We start from the raw sequence: 17,290 nt of genomic DNA, 5'->3' as shown, positions 1-17,290 counted from the left end.
TACATATCTATAATATCTGTTGTTTGAACATCTGGGGTGGCATGTAGAGCAGGCTGATGTTTCTGCGTATAACAGGACAAGTCCTCAGGCCAGCGGGACACCTGTAGGAATGGAAGGGCAGTAAAAAGAAAAATCACACAAGAAAATTAAATTGTCTACTGGCCTAATACACTTCTATGGATTCTCATAATGTAAATTTCCTTAGACATGGAATTTATACCTTCTTATTTCCTTGTCTCTTGAGCCCTCCTGAAGTTTTTCTTTGAATGAAAATGCATCAGTGATGGCCCACAGACATTTTCTTTGTCAGTGCTAATCCTGCTGGTGTGCTCTCACTCTGATTGTACAGTGGATTACCACTCTGGAAAACATTTCTAATTTTCAGAGGTGACAATTCTCTTTCTAGGGACCAGCTGGAGGACCATTTAATTTATGTTTTGTTATTTTTTATGCCAGATGACAATTGAAAAATTATCTGAAAGGAATTCAGATGTTGCCAGTTTGAAGTTCTTTATCACTATGTACTGATTAAATTTTGTCAAAAACCCAAAATAATAATAATAAATTAGTTTTGCCTTCTGACTCCTGATAGAAGTCAGAGAGCAGAAATTAGCAGAAAATAAAATGTTTCTGCTGAGACATGTCTGGGATTGAAAAAAAACCAAAAACAACTGATTTTAATTTGCCATAATTTTCATTAAATCTGATTCAATTTTTATGGTCTTTCATCACTTGACATATGGGAGCCTAATTCTGACTTGAGAGATAATGTTTCCACTCCCATTTCAGTAAAGCAATATCTTTGATCACCCTTTCATTTCTCCCCCCATCAACATGCCACACATGCCCATATTTGAAGTCTCCACCTGTCAACATCATATTCCCAGAAGAGGCAGTGGTTGGACTGCAGCAGTGGAGGCAGCCTGAGGATGCCAAATAGAGATATGGCTGGCTTTAAAGGAAATTAGACATATTTTTGCCCTGTGTCTGCTTATGTTGCACCTTAGGAGTAAGTAGTCATATCAACCCTTGGCAGAAAATGTGGGGCGCAAGCAATTTACTGTGTTAATTTAATTCTGTCCATGGCCTAGGACCTGCCACGGATCAGATCTCAAATAATTTTCATTCACATCAACTACAAAGAAGATGGGTCAAGTATAGTTAGTCTTGATACTTGGTTATATGACATCACACAGTGCATTTCTGAGATACTAGACATAAACCCTGAGATAATTTCCCTCTCTTTAAGAAAAGTGCACAGAGGCCTTTTGCTATTAGGTTCAAGATAAAAGCAGAACTTGCACAACTTTTCAGTTAAATGAAGATATTCCCTTCAAGAGAAGCTATGTTGGACACTGAAGTGGCCTATGAAAAAGACAACTAAGAGATGAATAATTAGTAGAGATAGGACAGGAAATTAAGAATTTTAAGTCTTGCATTTATTATCATCATAAATAGTCCAAAAAGAAATTTCATTATAATATTATTGGAAATTAATTTTCCTTGTCCTCCTCATGAAATAAATACATACTAGGAGTTTTTTATTTAATAAGAAAATAAATGAACTCTTGACTTTTCTATATTTGCATTTAGGCTTATACTGTATAATATTTCTGCTTAACTTTTAAAATTAAAAAAAATCTGGTTTATACAAGTCAAACTCAAAAAGAGCATTAAAAACAGTTCTAAAATGAAAAGCAGAATTAAAATGTAGATTTCTTTTTTGATGTTTCACTCTAGATAAAATTTACTATCTGTTACTCTTGTTAATAATTTCTAAGTTTTTTATTAGAAACTTAATTTTATCACATTTTTTGTAAACAAGCTTACAGTAATTTTTGTTTTGTAAAAAAGCTTACAATAATTCAGCTGTTATTTATGAAACTGCCTTTGTGATTAAGCAGTTTGTAGATGTTAGATCTGAAAGGGTAATAGAAGGGACAGATGCTCCATTTGATGACAATTACACTGTGGTGACTGAATAAAGTTTCTAGTTAGTGTATGTTGAGTTACTGGCATTTAAAAGAGCCCTTTTGTGGCTCTGCAACTATGTAACCTTCATGAAAATTCATGTTTTTCCTTTCATCTTTAAACCTTTGTGATGAGTATTGTGGCACTAACTTTCTCACTTTCTCCATGCCTACTGGTAGGCTTGTTGCCTATGGGCATTCTTCTGACAACTAATAACAAAATATAATTGACTTCCTCAAAGCCATGACCCTTTCTTTGTTTCCTTTAAATAATCTATCATGTTCACAACCTAAACAGTATTCACAAATATATACTGGAATACTGAAGCAATGCCCAATTAAATGCCAAAAACTCTACTGATGTTGCACACATGGTTTAGGTTTCTCTAAGTCAAACATCTGGTAAGTACTTTCGATTGGTAAGTGCATAAAACCTTGATCCTGGCTGATAATGAGGAGTTTCATAGCAACTTAATGTAATGAAAAGGAAGGTAACCTTATGTTAGGCCTATTAAAAGAAAAGGCAGAGTGGGCATATGGAAGGAGAGTGATGGAATGGGAGAAGTCCAAAGTTTCATGTTGTAATATGTTGATTTGTGACATGAGTGTGCAGTGCTGAAGAGGTGAGCATGTACAGCTTTGGTCTCATCCCAGCCTATAATCATGGGTGAAATTGATTTAAAAATGTTCAGTGAAGTTTGACAGTTCCAATAAATAAAAAGATTTAAAAATGAGATAGCTAAATCCCAGGAGGTTTAATAAACATTCTTTTCCTTTCCCAAAAGGTATCCAAAAGCTGGAAACATTCATTATGAATATCTAGAAATCTGTGACATTTAACTTAACCCTTATTTCTCTCCAAACAAATGCTCATGTTTCTGTCCGGACTAATTTTCCAACAACTTTCTATTTGCTTTTCTGTGTAGGGAGGGGCCCTGCTTTAGTGAGGGTGAAAAATGCTCACTCTACCTCCTTTGGTTAGCAGTCACCTTTACTGGCAAATAGTTTCTGGATTTTCCTGGTTCCCATATTACAATAGAGCTTGGATGTTTAGCTTTCTACCTATCTGCCATCACTTTAGAGCTTTACCTTTCAGAAATTATGGTAGTGCCAACTTTTCCCTCTTAATAAGAGGAAAGAAGTTCAAAGATGCAACTCCAAGAAAGAAAAAAATATCAACAAACAAAATATGAGGAAAAGAGAGTAAACTCTTAGAAATAAATCCTTCAAATACATTCGGTTTCAATTTGACATGTGAGAATGCTCCAGAAGCAGTGTTATTTCAGTCCCTTTTGGAAGTGTTTGCTGAAGTGCATTGGAGCACCTTGGCTGAGCATAAGCACAGCTTTCAAAGCAACAAGAAAAACCTGGACATACTAAAAATATATTGAATCGCAACATTGATGTTTCTGAGCCTAATATTACACATCATAAAGGAGATGGCTGTTAAGGGCTGACATGGGATGTTTTAGATTTTCATGAGGTCTGTCCTGTCATCTGTGAGCTCATTACAGAGTGTTGTACAGGAAAGGACCAGGAGCCCAATCAGAAGGTGCAGACACACTCACAAAAAACACACTGTCACATACACACTCTGCCTTCCCAGTGCAGTTACTCGCAGATTTCACCCAGGTGTGGTAATTCTGCTTCTCCTGTTTTGCAGTATTCTGGATTTCACACAGAGAGATCTGAGTCTGACCATGAGAGCCAGTGGGGTGGGAGCCCCCTGACTGATACGGCTTCTCCACAGCTCCTGGAGCCTGCAGACAGAGCGAGCTCCCAGCACCACGATGTCTCCTGTGCCTACAGACAGTACTCAGACCGCAGTGCGCTCTGCTACGGTTTTGCACTCGACCACTCCAGGCTGGCTGATGACAGGCATTTCCACACTCAGGCCTGTGAAGGAGGCAGATGCGAAGCTGGCCGCTATTTCCTTGGCACGCCGCAGCCGGGAAGGGAGAGCTGGTGGGGCTCTCGTTCAGCGTTGCCTCTGACTAAGTCGTCCCCTGAGAGCAGAGAAGCGTATGAGAACAGTATGCCCCACATAACGTCAGTGCACAGGATTCATGGTAAGACATAACAAGGATTTGCAGAAGTGACACCATCCCAGCTAAAGCAATATGACAGAAACATACAACTCTTTATGTGAAAGATGGAAAATGAGGTGCTTTTGGTGTATGTTCTTGTCTCAGGGATCGCATCTGCGGAGATGAGCAATACTTAAAATTCAAGCTGAGTTGAGTTTTATAGTCTAGTTTATATGAAGCAAAATATAATTTTGCTGTATTTTCATTGTGAAATTAAAGTGGAAACGTGACTGGGGAGATTTTAAGCATGATCTTAAAAATATAAACAAAATAATCCACTTGATAGAAAAGTGGTTGTTATTAGACTTAGGATCAAGACACTTCAGATGGAATATATTTAGCAAAAAATTATGGCTAAATCCAAGTTATTAAAAAAATCCAATATATTAAAAAATCTTGAAAGCTGTTGGACAAATTGTTCTCCGAGTGACTTTTTTCCCTACTGGTTATTACTAGATTCTGTATGATTTGATGTTTATTTAAATTTGGCTATTGAAATTGACAGTTGTTTTTGTTTTCAGACATTTATCCTCAGCGATAATTTTTAGCCAATTTGGATCCCTCCATCCTTTCAGCGCCAAACCTGAAATTTTGTGTCATTTCTGTCAGGTTGCAAACTCAGTGCATTAGCACATTTTCAGAGGCTGAAGCTAATAAAAAAACACAGTGAAAGCCTTATACTGCATTTGGAAATGTCCAAAGGTCCTTGCTTTTAAAATTATGGGCTTAGTCTTGGAAGACAGTAACTGACCCTAAAGTCAGAATTCAAGGTTTTAGGGTTGGGTGCAACATAAAAAAAAAAGCTTTTCTACAAAAGAGTCTATCAAAATAAATGTTGCTTCTAAAGAATTCATAAAAGCAGATTACATTAGTACTTTTCTATTGATCTGCAGAACAAGGCTTTGTAAACAAAAAGTGCTGTTCTATTTTGCTCAAATCTGAGGAAAATTATGTTGAGATTAGAAAAAATTATTAAATAGCAAGTTCCAGGAAATACAACCAGAGAAAAACAGAAAATGAAAGGAACAAAAAATTTTGCAGATGAGGACTGTTCTCCACATTTCCTTTGAGAACATGCCTCCTTCCTTGTGTCTGTTCTGTACTTCTGCTCTGTTTGTGTTTTTTCTAGCTTTTTCTTCTCAAAAGAAGAGAATCTAGCAGAGTATGATAATTTGCTGGCAAATTTTATGCATGATAATTTTTGCTGAGCATAGAAATATCATACTGATGAAATGGAACATACTAATGGAAAAGTGTTAGATATTAATTCCATACCTCTATCAAGAATAATTAACCCAAATGAATAATATAATTTGGTTTTGATGTCTTTTTTGGCTTTGCTGTAATTTTAGGTACTGCAGGTTTGCCAGTTTTGTTTTTTTTTATATCAAGTGTAACATTTTTCAGTAGGTCTTCAGTCTGCATGTAGCTTTGGTGGAAAAGCCTGACTAGCCCTGGCATTCTGGGTCCAGATCTTAAGAGGATGTGAAGGGTAAATTCATGTCTGTGTGCAGTACTTTCCCATCAGTGGCAGGATATTTTTATTGCAAAAGGCCATCACTGATTTTTCTAGTGAACTCTACAATGCAGTGGTATTGGTCTGCAACCCAAGTGGATCTGTATGCCCTGACCCAACACAAAAGAGGGGAAGCTTCATGTGCTAGTCTGAAAATGGGTTTGCTTTGAGGAGTACTGTCAGTCAACCCAAAGTGCTTCATTCCCAAAGAGGACTTTGTGTGTGCCAAGGCAGAGGCATTGATAAGTAACATATGCAAGTCTCACACAGGCCCTCCTGCAGGAATGTATCTCAGCAAATGAAGGCCTTTATCATAATGTTGACCATTCAAGTTTTGGGGCCACTCACTTTCTTCCTGGTGAGGACTGACAGGTATGGTTCTGTCCTTTCAGCTACTTGCAAGCTGAACACCTTCTCTGATATGTATATGGGCCTTATTTTTTAAAGAGTGGTAAGAATGTCATGATATTTTCCCATTTCAAAAGCAAATATTTATGCATGGGGATACGACATCACATTTTTACAGCATCCCCATCTAACAGCTATGGGTTCTTGAGCTTTTGAAGAAGAGTTCCCTCACCACTTATGGTTATTTATTGTTGTGTATCCTTAGAGCATAAAGGCTCTACGTAACCACAAGCTGTTTCTCAATGCTTTCTCTGTTTTAGCTCTTGGAAAGACTGGAATGTTGTACATTTGTAATTCCCTGAGACTTTTATTTTTACAGTGGCCCTAATTCACTCATAAGGGGCCAGGGGCATGAATACTGGCATTGAAGGCACTTTGACATGCCCTAGGGTACCCTGCCTGGCCTCTAGCTGCTCCAAAAGGCAGAGCTGCTTTCGAGTTGCTTCGATACCTGCAGGACTTATGCAGGTACTTGGCTACCCAAGAGTGTATCACGTGGTACCAGATTCCTGTGTTGAGGTGCTTAGATCTCTTTGTATATTTTCAGCTGTGTTACTTGTTTCAAGTGGAGTCACTGGAAACTAGAGCTTGTCACTGCAAAGCAAGTGTTTTTTTTTGGTCTGACTTTTATGACCCACCTCTGACTTAAATTTCTGTGTGTGAAATTAGGTTCATATTAATGTTCTTCAAGAACACTTAAACCTCATGCTTGTCTCCTTTCTCTCTTTCCTAGGAAGAGGACACTGGGATGAGGACAGTGTTGTTAGCTCACCTGATCCTGGCTCTGCCAGTGAGTCAGGGGACCGATACCGTACTGAGCAGTATCAGAACAGTCCGCATGAGCCCAGCAAAATTGAAACTCTAATAAGAGCCACCCAGCAAATGATTAAAGAAGAAGAAAACAGGCTACAGCTGCGGAAAACCACTCCTGACCCACTGGTCTCCATTAATGGCACAGGGAAGAAGCACACTCTCTGTTTTGCAAGCTACCCTCAGCAGCAGTTGGCAGCGGACATCTGCCGCGTTCCAACAGTTGCCAACACTCCTCCTTGTGAACACATCCAGCAGCGAGATGGAAAGATTATGAGCCCGCATGAAAATGACTATGACAACAGCCCCACAACACTGTCTAGGATAAGCAGCCCCAGTTCTGATCGAATATCCAAATCTAGTTTGGTACTTGCTAAAGACTACCTGCATTCAGACATGTCCCCTCATCAAACCCAAGGAGACCACCCAGCAGCCTCTCCAAATTATTACAGCTCCCACAGGCAGTACTTTGATAAGCATGCTTACACACTGACCGGATATGCCCTGGAGCATCTATATGACACTGAAACAATTAGAAACTATTCACTAGGCTGTAATGGATCCCACTTTGATGTGACTTCTCACTTAAGGATGCAGCAAGATCCAGCACAAGGACACAAGGGAACATCTGTTATAATAACTAATGGAAGCTGACACTTTTTTTTCTAAAAACTTTCGCGCTTTAAAAAATAACCTTTGAGATCTAATTGGAAGATATATGTTTTCATGCCCTTGTCCTTACCAGCATTTCCCATACCACCGTGCACTAGAAAGAAGAACCTATGGTTTGGGGGGATAAGTTAGGTAAAACACATTACTTAAAAAAAAATATGCACTGGCATGCAAGGTTAGAGTAAATGGTGTTAACTCAAAGTTGGTGCCGTGCATGCTGAGAAGGATAGAAGAGGTTCAGGCAGGGAGTACTTGTGGCAGAGCAGTTTATCCACACGGTGTAAGAGGTGATTTTGGAAACACTGCTAAGGGCAGATTTTCTGAACTGCATAGATACCAGAACTCTTTTTACACAGGAAGCTGGGATGTGTTCTTTCAAAATACATAACAAATGTGTACTTCTGGTGATTTGTTTACTCCCCAAAGGCAAGTATGTTATGCTGCTGTATGGTATAAAGCATCTGTGGCTGACCAATATAAAATCAAAAAAGAGAGAAAGAAGAGAGAACTCAAATTATGTCCTTGTGTACTCACAAACATAGCTATTTACGTATGCTTGATTTGAAAAGAATCCTTATGATTAGTATGGTCAAATATTTACTTCTACTGTATTAAAAAGAGAGGGGCGTTCTCACTGTAGTTTTGAGAAACACAAAGGACTTGCTTGTCTTGCTGTAGGGATGGGAGATGTTTCTCATGTTTTTGAAAGGTTGCCCATGGTGAGTAGTGGAGTGAAATGGAAGAAAATTGCCTGAAGAAAAAGGGAGAATAGACTGGGAGTGGTCCAAGAAAAACACTTAACCCTGTAGCTATGTATGCCATTTAGTAATAATTAAAAAATAAGGAAAAGTGGTTGAATAATTAAGAATTAAACACAGAAGGAACTCAATGGAATCATAGAAATATTACTGTAAAATACAAATGCAGTTACATAAATGTAAAAATACATGAGTCAAGAACAGGTAACAACTCTTTGTCAGTTTATCTAACTTCTGATAAAGTTTTGGAGTAAATTAAGAGACTATAGAGTATCATAACTACTCTGTCTGAAACACAGTGAAGTAACAGGCATGACCTTGATAAAGAAATATGAATTCTCTTCTTGATTGCAGCAGATGATTTAATGAATATCAGAAAATATTATGGATATCAAAATCAGCCATATGTACATAAAAAAATAGCAAAAAATCAGTGTTCTAAGGAATTAAATTTTATTAAGAATGCTGGTATTATCAGGCCCTGTCCTGGAGTTATACAAGACATCAAAAGAGGCAGAGGAACGTAAAAAAAATTTTGAATAGCCTCATGAACAAAGAGACTGATTGGTAAAGAATAAATGCAAACATATGCTAAAAATGTAAAATAGGGCATTTGTAGTCACAATTGCTAGACCTGTCTTTTTTTGTATGGCATTTATATGGTCCCAAAGTTGACTGCAACAGGAGGGACCACTGCTCCCTCTTACACCAATGCGGAGGAAAGGGGACCTGAGGTGGTTACTAAAATGAGATTAGCTCTAGGACTAGCTTAATTTGTAACATTCAGAAACTCAACATATGGGACTGAGTCATCAATGGGACTAAATATAAACCAGCATGATATGGGTGGGTTAAAAATACTGTTTCCAAATAAAACTAATCAGAAGCAAAAGCTAAATAATAACATTATAAACCACGTAAGTAGAGATGTACTTGAAAGCAGAGGAAATTACCTCTCTAAACTTGTAATACTATGTATAGTCCTGATCACTCCAAAGCAGATTGTGAATCTTGAATTGAGTAGTACCTTACTCCATAAGCAACCTTTGTTGACTGCAGTGTGATCGCTCCTGGTGAAATGCATGTTGAACACAAGGGAGAACAACAGAGTCTGGTCTTTATTATCTAAACCCCATAACAAAAAAGGTGGAGCAGAGCTCAGCAAAAGATAAAGAGACTGAAAGATCTAATAAAAACTTTAAATAAACTGGGTCTGTCATCTTTGTAAGGGAAAGGAGTAAGGGGTAATGTCACTGATGTGCACCAAACTGCACAGAGGAGAGATAAATAATGGTCTAAAACTATTTGAACTAGTGGCAGAAATGAGAGACAGGGCACTGAATAATAGCCAAGGCAAAATGAGAACAAAATGATTTGGCAAGTTTATTTGACTCGTTGCCAAATGGATAATGAAGGTCAAAAAGAGAAGTAGATAGAGACTTTTTGTTTGTTTATTTTAAGATAACAACAAGGCAAATAATCAAGGGGAAGAAAAATGCTGACAACAGTTAACTGACAGGAAGAAATGGACCAAAATGGACTTCTTTCAGCCCAACAATTGTATATATTCCTAAAGCATAGGAATAAGAAAGTATTTTTGATAAATTTAGTTCTGGATACATATTTATTTCACTTGTTCCTATGAACAATATAATAAACTTGTACTTGGAGTCTCATTTTACAGTATTAAAATACAATTTGCAAAGCAAATTAGAATAGAGGTACAAGGTATCATACTATCCCTACAAGTACATATAAAACCACACCTAAGTGTCAATATTACTTTGAATTACAAAAGGGTCTCCTAAACTGTTTGAATGAATGGGGTTTTCTCATCACTCAAATTTCTTGGGATCACAAAACACTTTTGCTATCAAGCTTTTAGTTAGAAGGCAACAGAATTCTGCAGACCAGCTGCAGTTCCCCAGCTGTGGTCTAATGGCCACAAGTAGCCAGGAAACCATGCTTTGGTGACTGTTGCATTTGCATTCTGACAGGCACTTTTTAAAAATAGAAGACTTATAGGAACAGGCACAGCATAAGATGCTACATGACTTCACCTAGGAAAAAAGGCCTGTGTGCTATGCAATAAAAGTCTCCCATCCTTATTTACAGTGATCCCAAGACTAGCTATTTATTCCTATTTTCAATGGTTCTAGTCCACTACAAAGGCAAAAAATGCACTGTAATGAATGGAATAAATCAGTAGAGATATCTCTACATGCAGCCGTGTTGTGCTACAAGCAAAGGCTGAAGCTCTCTCCCCTCACGGGATTCCAGCAACTGGCAGTCCTTAGCACTTCAGTATGCTGGAGATTAATGTCTTTTGTCAGCTTGTTTGCTAAACTGCTTCTTTAGATAGCCAGGAATTTCTTCTTAATTGACAGAAAGCATTGAGTTTTGCAAACATACACTCTGCATGCTTCATGCTACTTGAAAGCAAATCTGCAATCTTAATTATAGCATATAATATCACTGCAGCTCATATTACATGTGCTTTTCAATATGGCATAAAGCTTATTTTTTCAATTACATATTTATGTAATTCAAATTTTAATTTAGTATCCTTCAAGGATATCATCTCTTTTTTTATGTTTCTCCCTTTTCCAAATCAGATGGGAAGAAATATCTTGCAAAGTTGAAAAATGCAAAGCATTTGAACGAAATAAATTTCAAACGTATTGCATTAGCTAAAGGTTATAATTTTAAATAAGGTATGTATGCTGTGTTTTGGAATAGAAACAATATAAATCGCTGTATTGCATCATTTCTCTAATATTATACTGGTTTGTTATTAACACAAAATTGATATTTTGCAACTACTGCAAATACAGTGACCACAGTTCTTTCAAACCTTTTCTTATTGATGTCAGTGGATGGTGCATTATGGGATTTTAGTGCATTACAATCTTATTGCATCTCTTTTGTTTAAAGAAATAAAAAATCCTCTAGTCTTTATATGAAATCTCACCCCATGGGCATAGAGTTTGTGGTTCTGGACAAATTTGCAAAGCAATTCTTAAATTGAAAGAATAACCTTACTCAGCAATTTGTCCCATTTATTCATATGGGAATATTTGTGGAGTAAGGTACTACTTAGCATGTGCAAGGGAAGGAAAGCTGACTTCTGATAATAGGTTTGAGGGTTGTTTTGTAATTCTTTTTTCCTGAAATCTCAAGATGTGAGTGTGGAACTACAGAAGATAATAACTCTTATGGCTGTGCTTCTATAAAAAAGGTTATTTATGTTCTGAAAAAACGAGTGCATCTCTCCCAGCTGAAGAGCCCCAAAAGTATTTCTTAAGCTTTAAAATTGGCTTTTGTTGATCTGCCTGCAATACTGCCGTGGGTTACGCAGCGAAATTCTGTTCTTTTAAAGTCCTTTAATCACTGTTATCTGAATCTCATTTTTGTCTCTACACATACAGCATTTATTCATTGATGTCCCTAAGTATGTTAACTACCATATGTTCATTTATGTGAGCATTCTGAGTGAATTGGAAAAAAAAAGGTGGCATATAATTTCTGGAAAAGGCACAGCCACCCCAGAAAATCAGCCTGGCTGTTCCAAAGGTCAGATAGCCTTTCAGTCATGGAACAAAACTGTGGCATACGCATTGGTTTCAGACCTTCTGCATACAAACCTGTATGTAATGGGGATTATAGCACACAATTCCAGGATTAGACCTAGCTGTCTCTATTTTAAGGTGGCCATAGGTAATGTCTGGCAGCAAATGGATTCAGGCCCTGCTCTTTCCTTGAGTTGCAAGTTTACTTAAAGCACCTAAGAGCCTAAAGGCAATACAGGCTTTGTTATTAGGAACAATGGTGGATGGACATGCTTTCCTGTAGGTATACTGGCTTAACTCCAGATAGCTCCACAGTGTGGAACATAAATAATTTTATTTGCAGTTAGTATTGATGGTTAAACATTTCAGCTGTGTGCACTGAGAAGCAAAAAAAGAAAAAAACAAAAACCAAACCAAAAAACCACCCAAACCAATAAAAACTCCAAACCAACTCCAAAATCAGCAACAACAAAAAAGCAAATAAAACCCAGCCCCAGAATTCTGTAACCCTTCTGTTTGGTGTTTTGAAATTCTTCTAGAGGTATAGCTGAGGATTCAACTGTTATTTTGAAGACCAGAAAAACAAAACAGTCCTCTGTTCAGAACAGTGAGAGCACTAGTGTGATTCCATTTCACATTTCCTTAGGACATGTATTAATGAAAAAAAAATGCTGTGAGTTTAAACGTCACTGCAGCATTTAGCTTATGTATACAAGAGTTCTGTAGATAAATCTGGCTCTAAGTTGTTAGGAATATATCCCTCTTTGAAAAGAGTTAATTTATAACTCCACCTATAAAGATGTATTTGAAACGAAAGATCAAATATAAGATGATAAAAGCTTTTTTTCTGGTTGTATTCTCTATTTAACTCTCCTCTCACACAAATTTCTCAATCCTTCCTATTGTTCTAGGATTCCAAATGTCATTTAAAGCATTTTTATTTATTGCAATTTAGACTGCATTTGTTGTTTTCCTTTTCAGCTGTTGATACAATGGGAAGTTTCAAAGTGCAAGAAACAATCTTTTTCACACAATACAAAATTTTGGCACCTTTACATTCTAAGGAAATAATGTCTATTAGAAAAAGTATGTTTAGGGCACTGCAACTTTTTCCCAAGGTAAATATTTCAATGCATAGAATATACTAATCTAACAAAAAGAAAGCACTTGAGACATGATGAAGAATTTCGTGTTTGCTTTAAACCAGTGGTTACATTTAAGGACAAAAAGACACAGATTGCCAGTGTTTCAAATACCATGCTTTGCAATGTAAAGGGTCTAGTGACGTTGTAGCATAACATCTGTAGTATTCCTTTGGAATGTAATGTAGAAAATATAATTTAGTTATGTCAACAATATCTTGCAAAGTGTTCCCATTTATAATTATTTATATTGTAAATAGCTTTCTGAAGTAAATTTGAAGTTAATGTGCATAAGATGTATTTATTATGTGAAGATTTTTTTTTGTTTGTTTAAAATATAGCTACCAATATGCAATTTTTGTCTGTTTTTCTAGATTTTTAAACTAAGGATTTTCCTATATCGGATACATTTTCAGGAATCTATTTTAATTAATAAGAGTATTTCTTAGCATCGGGAGGGGGCAGGGTAAAGTAATTTATTTTGGTTCCTGTGAATCCTAAACGTTCCCTGAACCTTGAATGGAGTTTATCAGCTATGAAGAGACACTGATAAGATACTGCTATCTCATTCAAGATGCCTCAATCTGCTCAAATACTATTCTTTAAGGAAGAACTTAATTATGATAAATGACCTAGTTTGTGAATCACCTGCCGTATTTCTTGAAGCCATCCTGAGGCACCCCGGTGCCTCAGCTGAATCAGATTGCTGACTCAAAGTATGATGCCCATTAAGTACTTAAAACTGTAGTCAGAGAGCAGTTCTCTGACACAGGAATAGGTGAGAAGTTCTGTTAAACTGCACTCAGGCCTGAGAGCTGGCTATGACCTGAGGGTTTGTGCTTGGATATCTCAATCAACAGAGAGTAACAGGAGCCAATGTGTAGCATCTGAGCTGCTGTAACCCTTGCCTGGTCTGGGGTTTAGGTCCTTCTGGGCCTGAGTTCTAAATCACAGCTCTTACTTTCTAGGCCAGCTTCTGAGCCATCAAACCCTGTCCTCTCAGACACTGTCACTGAGTCTCTTCCCTGCAGGGAACAAATGCAAGACAGATGGTCTCAGAGAGTGACACTGGTGCTATGGTCAGGTGAGAGAGCAACTTTCTCTGGAGAGAAGGGGGTTGTCCACATATTTCCCACTCACAAGGCAAAGCAAATACATAAGCATCATGGGTATCATGCACAGAAGAGTCAGTTTTGAGTCTCAGGTAGATTAAATGCCTAAAATGGAGATATAGCTTTGTCACCAGCCTTTCCTCCTGCATGGATGTAGGCGCTTGGTTCTTAGAGACACTCTTGGGGCCTGGGGAATACCCTGCAGCATTGAGTTAGAATTTTAAACTGCATTCATGATGTTGGCATTTCCTATGGGCTAACTTAGGCACTTCCCTTCTCCTTGGCCTGAATTTTGGTCCTGATTCTCATGCAGGTTTGAAATGACATTTATCTTTTCACCAAATGATGCTGTTTAGCAGTGCAAAACATGCTGAGTGCCTTTCCTTTCCTTTCCTTTCCTTTCCTTTCCTTTCCTTTCCTTTCCTTTCCTTTCCTTTCCTTTCCTTTCCTTTCCTTTCCTTTCCTTTCCTTTCCTTTCCTTTCCTTTCCTTTCCTTTCCTTTCCTTTCCTTTCCTTTCCTTTCCTTTCCTTTCCTTTCCTTTCCTTTCCTTTCCTCTTTCCTTTCCTCTTTCCTTTCCTCTTTCCTTTCCTCTTTCCTTTCCTCTTTCCTTTCCTCTTTCCTTTCCTCTTTCCTTTCCTCTTTCCTTTCCTCTTTCCTTTCCTCTTTCCTTTCCTCTTTCCTTTCCTCTTTCCTTTCCTCTTTCCTTTCCTCTTTCCTTTCCTCTTTCCTTTCCTCTTTCCTTTCCTCTTTCCTTTCCTCTTTCCTTTCCTCTTTCCTTTCCTCTTTCCTTTCCTCTTTCCTTTCCTCTTTCCTTTCCTCTTTCCTTTCCTCTTTCCTTTCCTTCTCCTGCTCCTTCTCCTTTCCTCTCTCTCCCTCTCTGTCTCTCTTCATAGGTGAGGGGTTTCAGAAATGCCCTTTTTTGGCCTACCTCTCTCTCTCTTTGAAGCCCACACTAAGATCCACAGGCAGTCATGAGACCATGTTGTCCTCCATGGGACAAGAGTAGTCCTCCATGTAAAGCACTGCAACAAATCTGAGTGGCATCCTCATCTCAAGTACTTCAAGTCCTGTCACTTCCATGCCTGCTCCTTAGACTCTTTTCTGCTGCCTGAAGGTAGTTATTGCCCACTGGTGTCTATTCACTCTCAATTTCCATGCTCATTGGCAAATTGTTCTGCACTGAGGAAATCTGCTGTCGTGGCCACTGTAATAAAAGTGTGCAATACCACCAGGAACTTCCTCTATCCACATATGGTGGCCATCAGAGGCTTCAGCATCAGCAATTTCATTTGATACAGCTCCTCTGACTGTCAGAAGGTCACACATAGCCTGCTGCGTGCCTGTGTGAGTAGAAAAGGGCTATCCATCACACCACAAACCTGATGGGCTACATGGTTTATGCATGCATGCAGCATTCTGCACCGTGGTCCCCAGGCCAGGTGCAAGGCTGTGGATACACAGAGAGAACTCGGCCTCACCATTACCAAGATTTCCTTGCAGACACCTCTCTTTGCTGCAGTCTGCCATTGCCTTTCTCCCACAGTCTGTCATCGTGATTTTGTCTTTCACAGGAATTATCTGTTCTATTTCCCTTTCCTCCTGTCTGCCCCAAGCCCTGGCCTGTGATCTAGCTTGTTCAGCTTTAACTTCTTCTCTTGATCCTGAAAATTGCGTGTTGCTTATGATGAGGAAAATGGCTATCTGGCAAAAGTTTCCATTACTTTCTTTCCCTTTTCCCTTTTCCTCCTTTATGCAGCTGGTGTCAATGTCATTCCAAGAACCTGCAATCTTTTTCTCTCAGGCATTAGTTCTGCTACAAGAAAGCTACTGGTCGAGGGAATGGAGGTGATGAACTTTTCAGAAAATCTACAGATAAAAGATGACAGATGCCTTCAGCATACCAAATATGCAAGCTACTTTAGATGCATTGCAAAATGTCGTCACTTCTGGCCTGCAAATAGAAAGTAAAGATGAAAACTGAGAGCAGAGGACTGATGTTTCCCCCCTCTCAGCCCCCTAAATTATCAGGCTATCCCAGAGATCCAAGGCTTTGAGGGGAGGAATATCAGGAGATGGCAAAGATTCCCAAAAGTGGCTCTTACCCCGATATAGGTTGGTTCAGCTCTCTTTATTCTGTGTTGTCCATGTGGAGAGCGGAGCAAAAGAGAACGAACAGGAAATGTCAGGGGTCTATATAGACTTTGGGCAGGGAGGGCTTTTCTGTCTCTCCGCGAACCCTGTCAGGGCAGGAAGGAGGGGTCCAGGGTTATCTTGATCAGAGTCACAGGGCCCCGGGGAAGGGGGCACAGAGTGCCCATGAGCACAGTGTAACAGAGGACATACACCTGTATTTGAAAATAGCAACAAACACTACAGCCAGATGCATCTAGAGGGAAACTTAAAAATTGTGTCATTTTCTGAACATGTATTAAATTAAATGTAAATAATTAAATGTTTGTTATTGCTGTTCAACTCATAACTATTTTTCATTTATGCATTATTATAATGAGCTGTTTTATTATCATCAAATTTGTAATTTTTGTAGTATTATCTGTATTTTTCTTTTTTGATCGACACTATTTTTAATCTATAAATGAAAGTATTCTATAATAACAGTATTTATATAAAATGCAGAGTAGAAACTGACACCTGGAAAATAGAACCCAGAAAGTATCAGCATATTTCAAGCTTTCAAATGACTTTAAGCTCCATGATTATGCACCTGATGTAACAGAGGTAACTTTCACATGGGAGCCAATTTTCACATGCAACCATATTCCTAGGAATTGTTAGTATGACATATTTCAAAGTTATATCAATGCTATGTTGCAAGTAGATAAACTTGTACATTATCAAATGTATTACATTTTTGGATCTTTTTTTACTTTTTCTGACAAGGAGACATGAGAATATGGTGATAAAGTTTTAGGTAATTTTTCAAACTGGATGCTTTCAATTTCCCCTCAAGATATATTTCCACAGACAATCTCATTCACTTTCAAAGGGCAAGCTGTAATCTTTCTATAGTTCCCTCTATCTCTCTTGAAGCTTGAGACAGTTCTGAGCTGTCTGGATACTTGGGATCTGCTAGAGCAGCCTTGATTTCTAATACCTGCCATGATTGCCTGCCTACCTGTTCATCACATAGTAAACAAGGTGGCCCTCTAGCTTGTAGAGAGTTATCAAATGCAAGAGAGCTGAAGTAACAGTGAGCATCACACCACCATTTAAAAACACTCTTTTAC

At 38.2% G+C, this 17,290-nt stretch overlaps 1 protein-coding gene across 1 annotated transcript in view; it reads left to right on the top strand.

Moving 5' to 3' along the window:
• The window catches only part of SIM1 (SIM bHLH transcription factor 1), a 51,855-nt gene extending 38,568 nt beyond the window's left edge, over positions 1-13,287 (top strand). Inside the window, exons 11-12 of the mRNA XM_002196637.5 lie at positions 3,634-4,039; positions 6,715-13,287. Of these exons, the coding sequence (XP_002196673.1) occupies positions 3,634-4,039; positions 6,715-7,445 (1,137 nt within the window). The 3' untranslated portion in view covers positions 7,446-13,287. The remainder of the gene's footprint in view (positions 1-3,633; positions 4,040-6,714) is intronic.
• Positions 13,288-17,290: the final 4,003 nt, after the last annotated feature.

This window comes from Taeniopygia guttata, chromosome 3, assembly GCF_048771995.1.
Source record: "Taeniopygia guttata chromosome 3, bTaeGut7.mat, whole genome shotgun sequence".
Taxonomy (NCBI): Eukaryota; Metazoa; Chordata; class Aves; order Passeriformes; family Estrildidae; genus Taeniopygia; species Taeniopygia guttata.
This window is presented reverse-complemented; position numbering and strand designations above follow the sequence as displayed.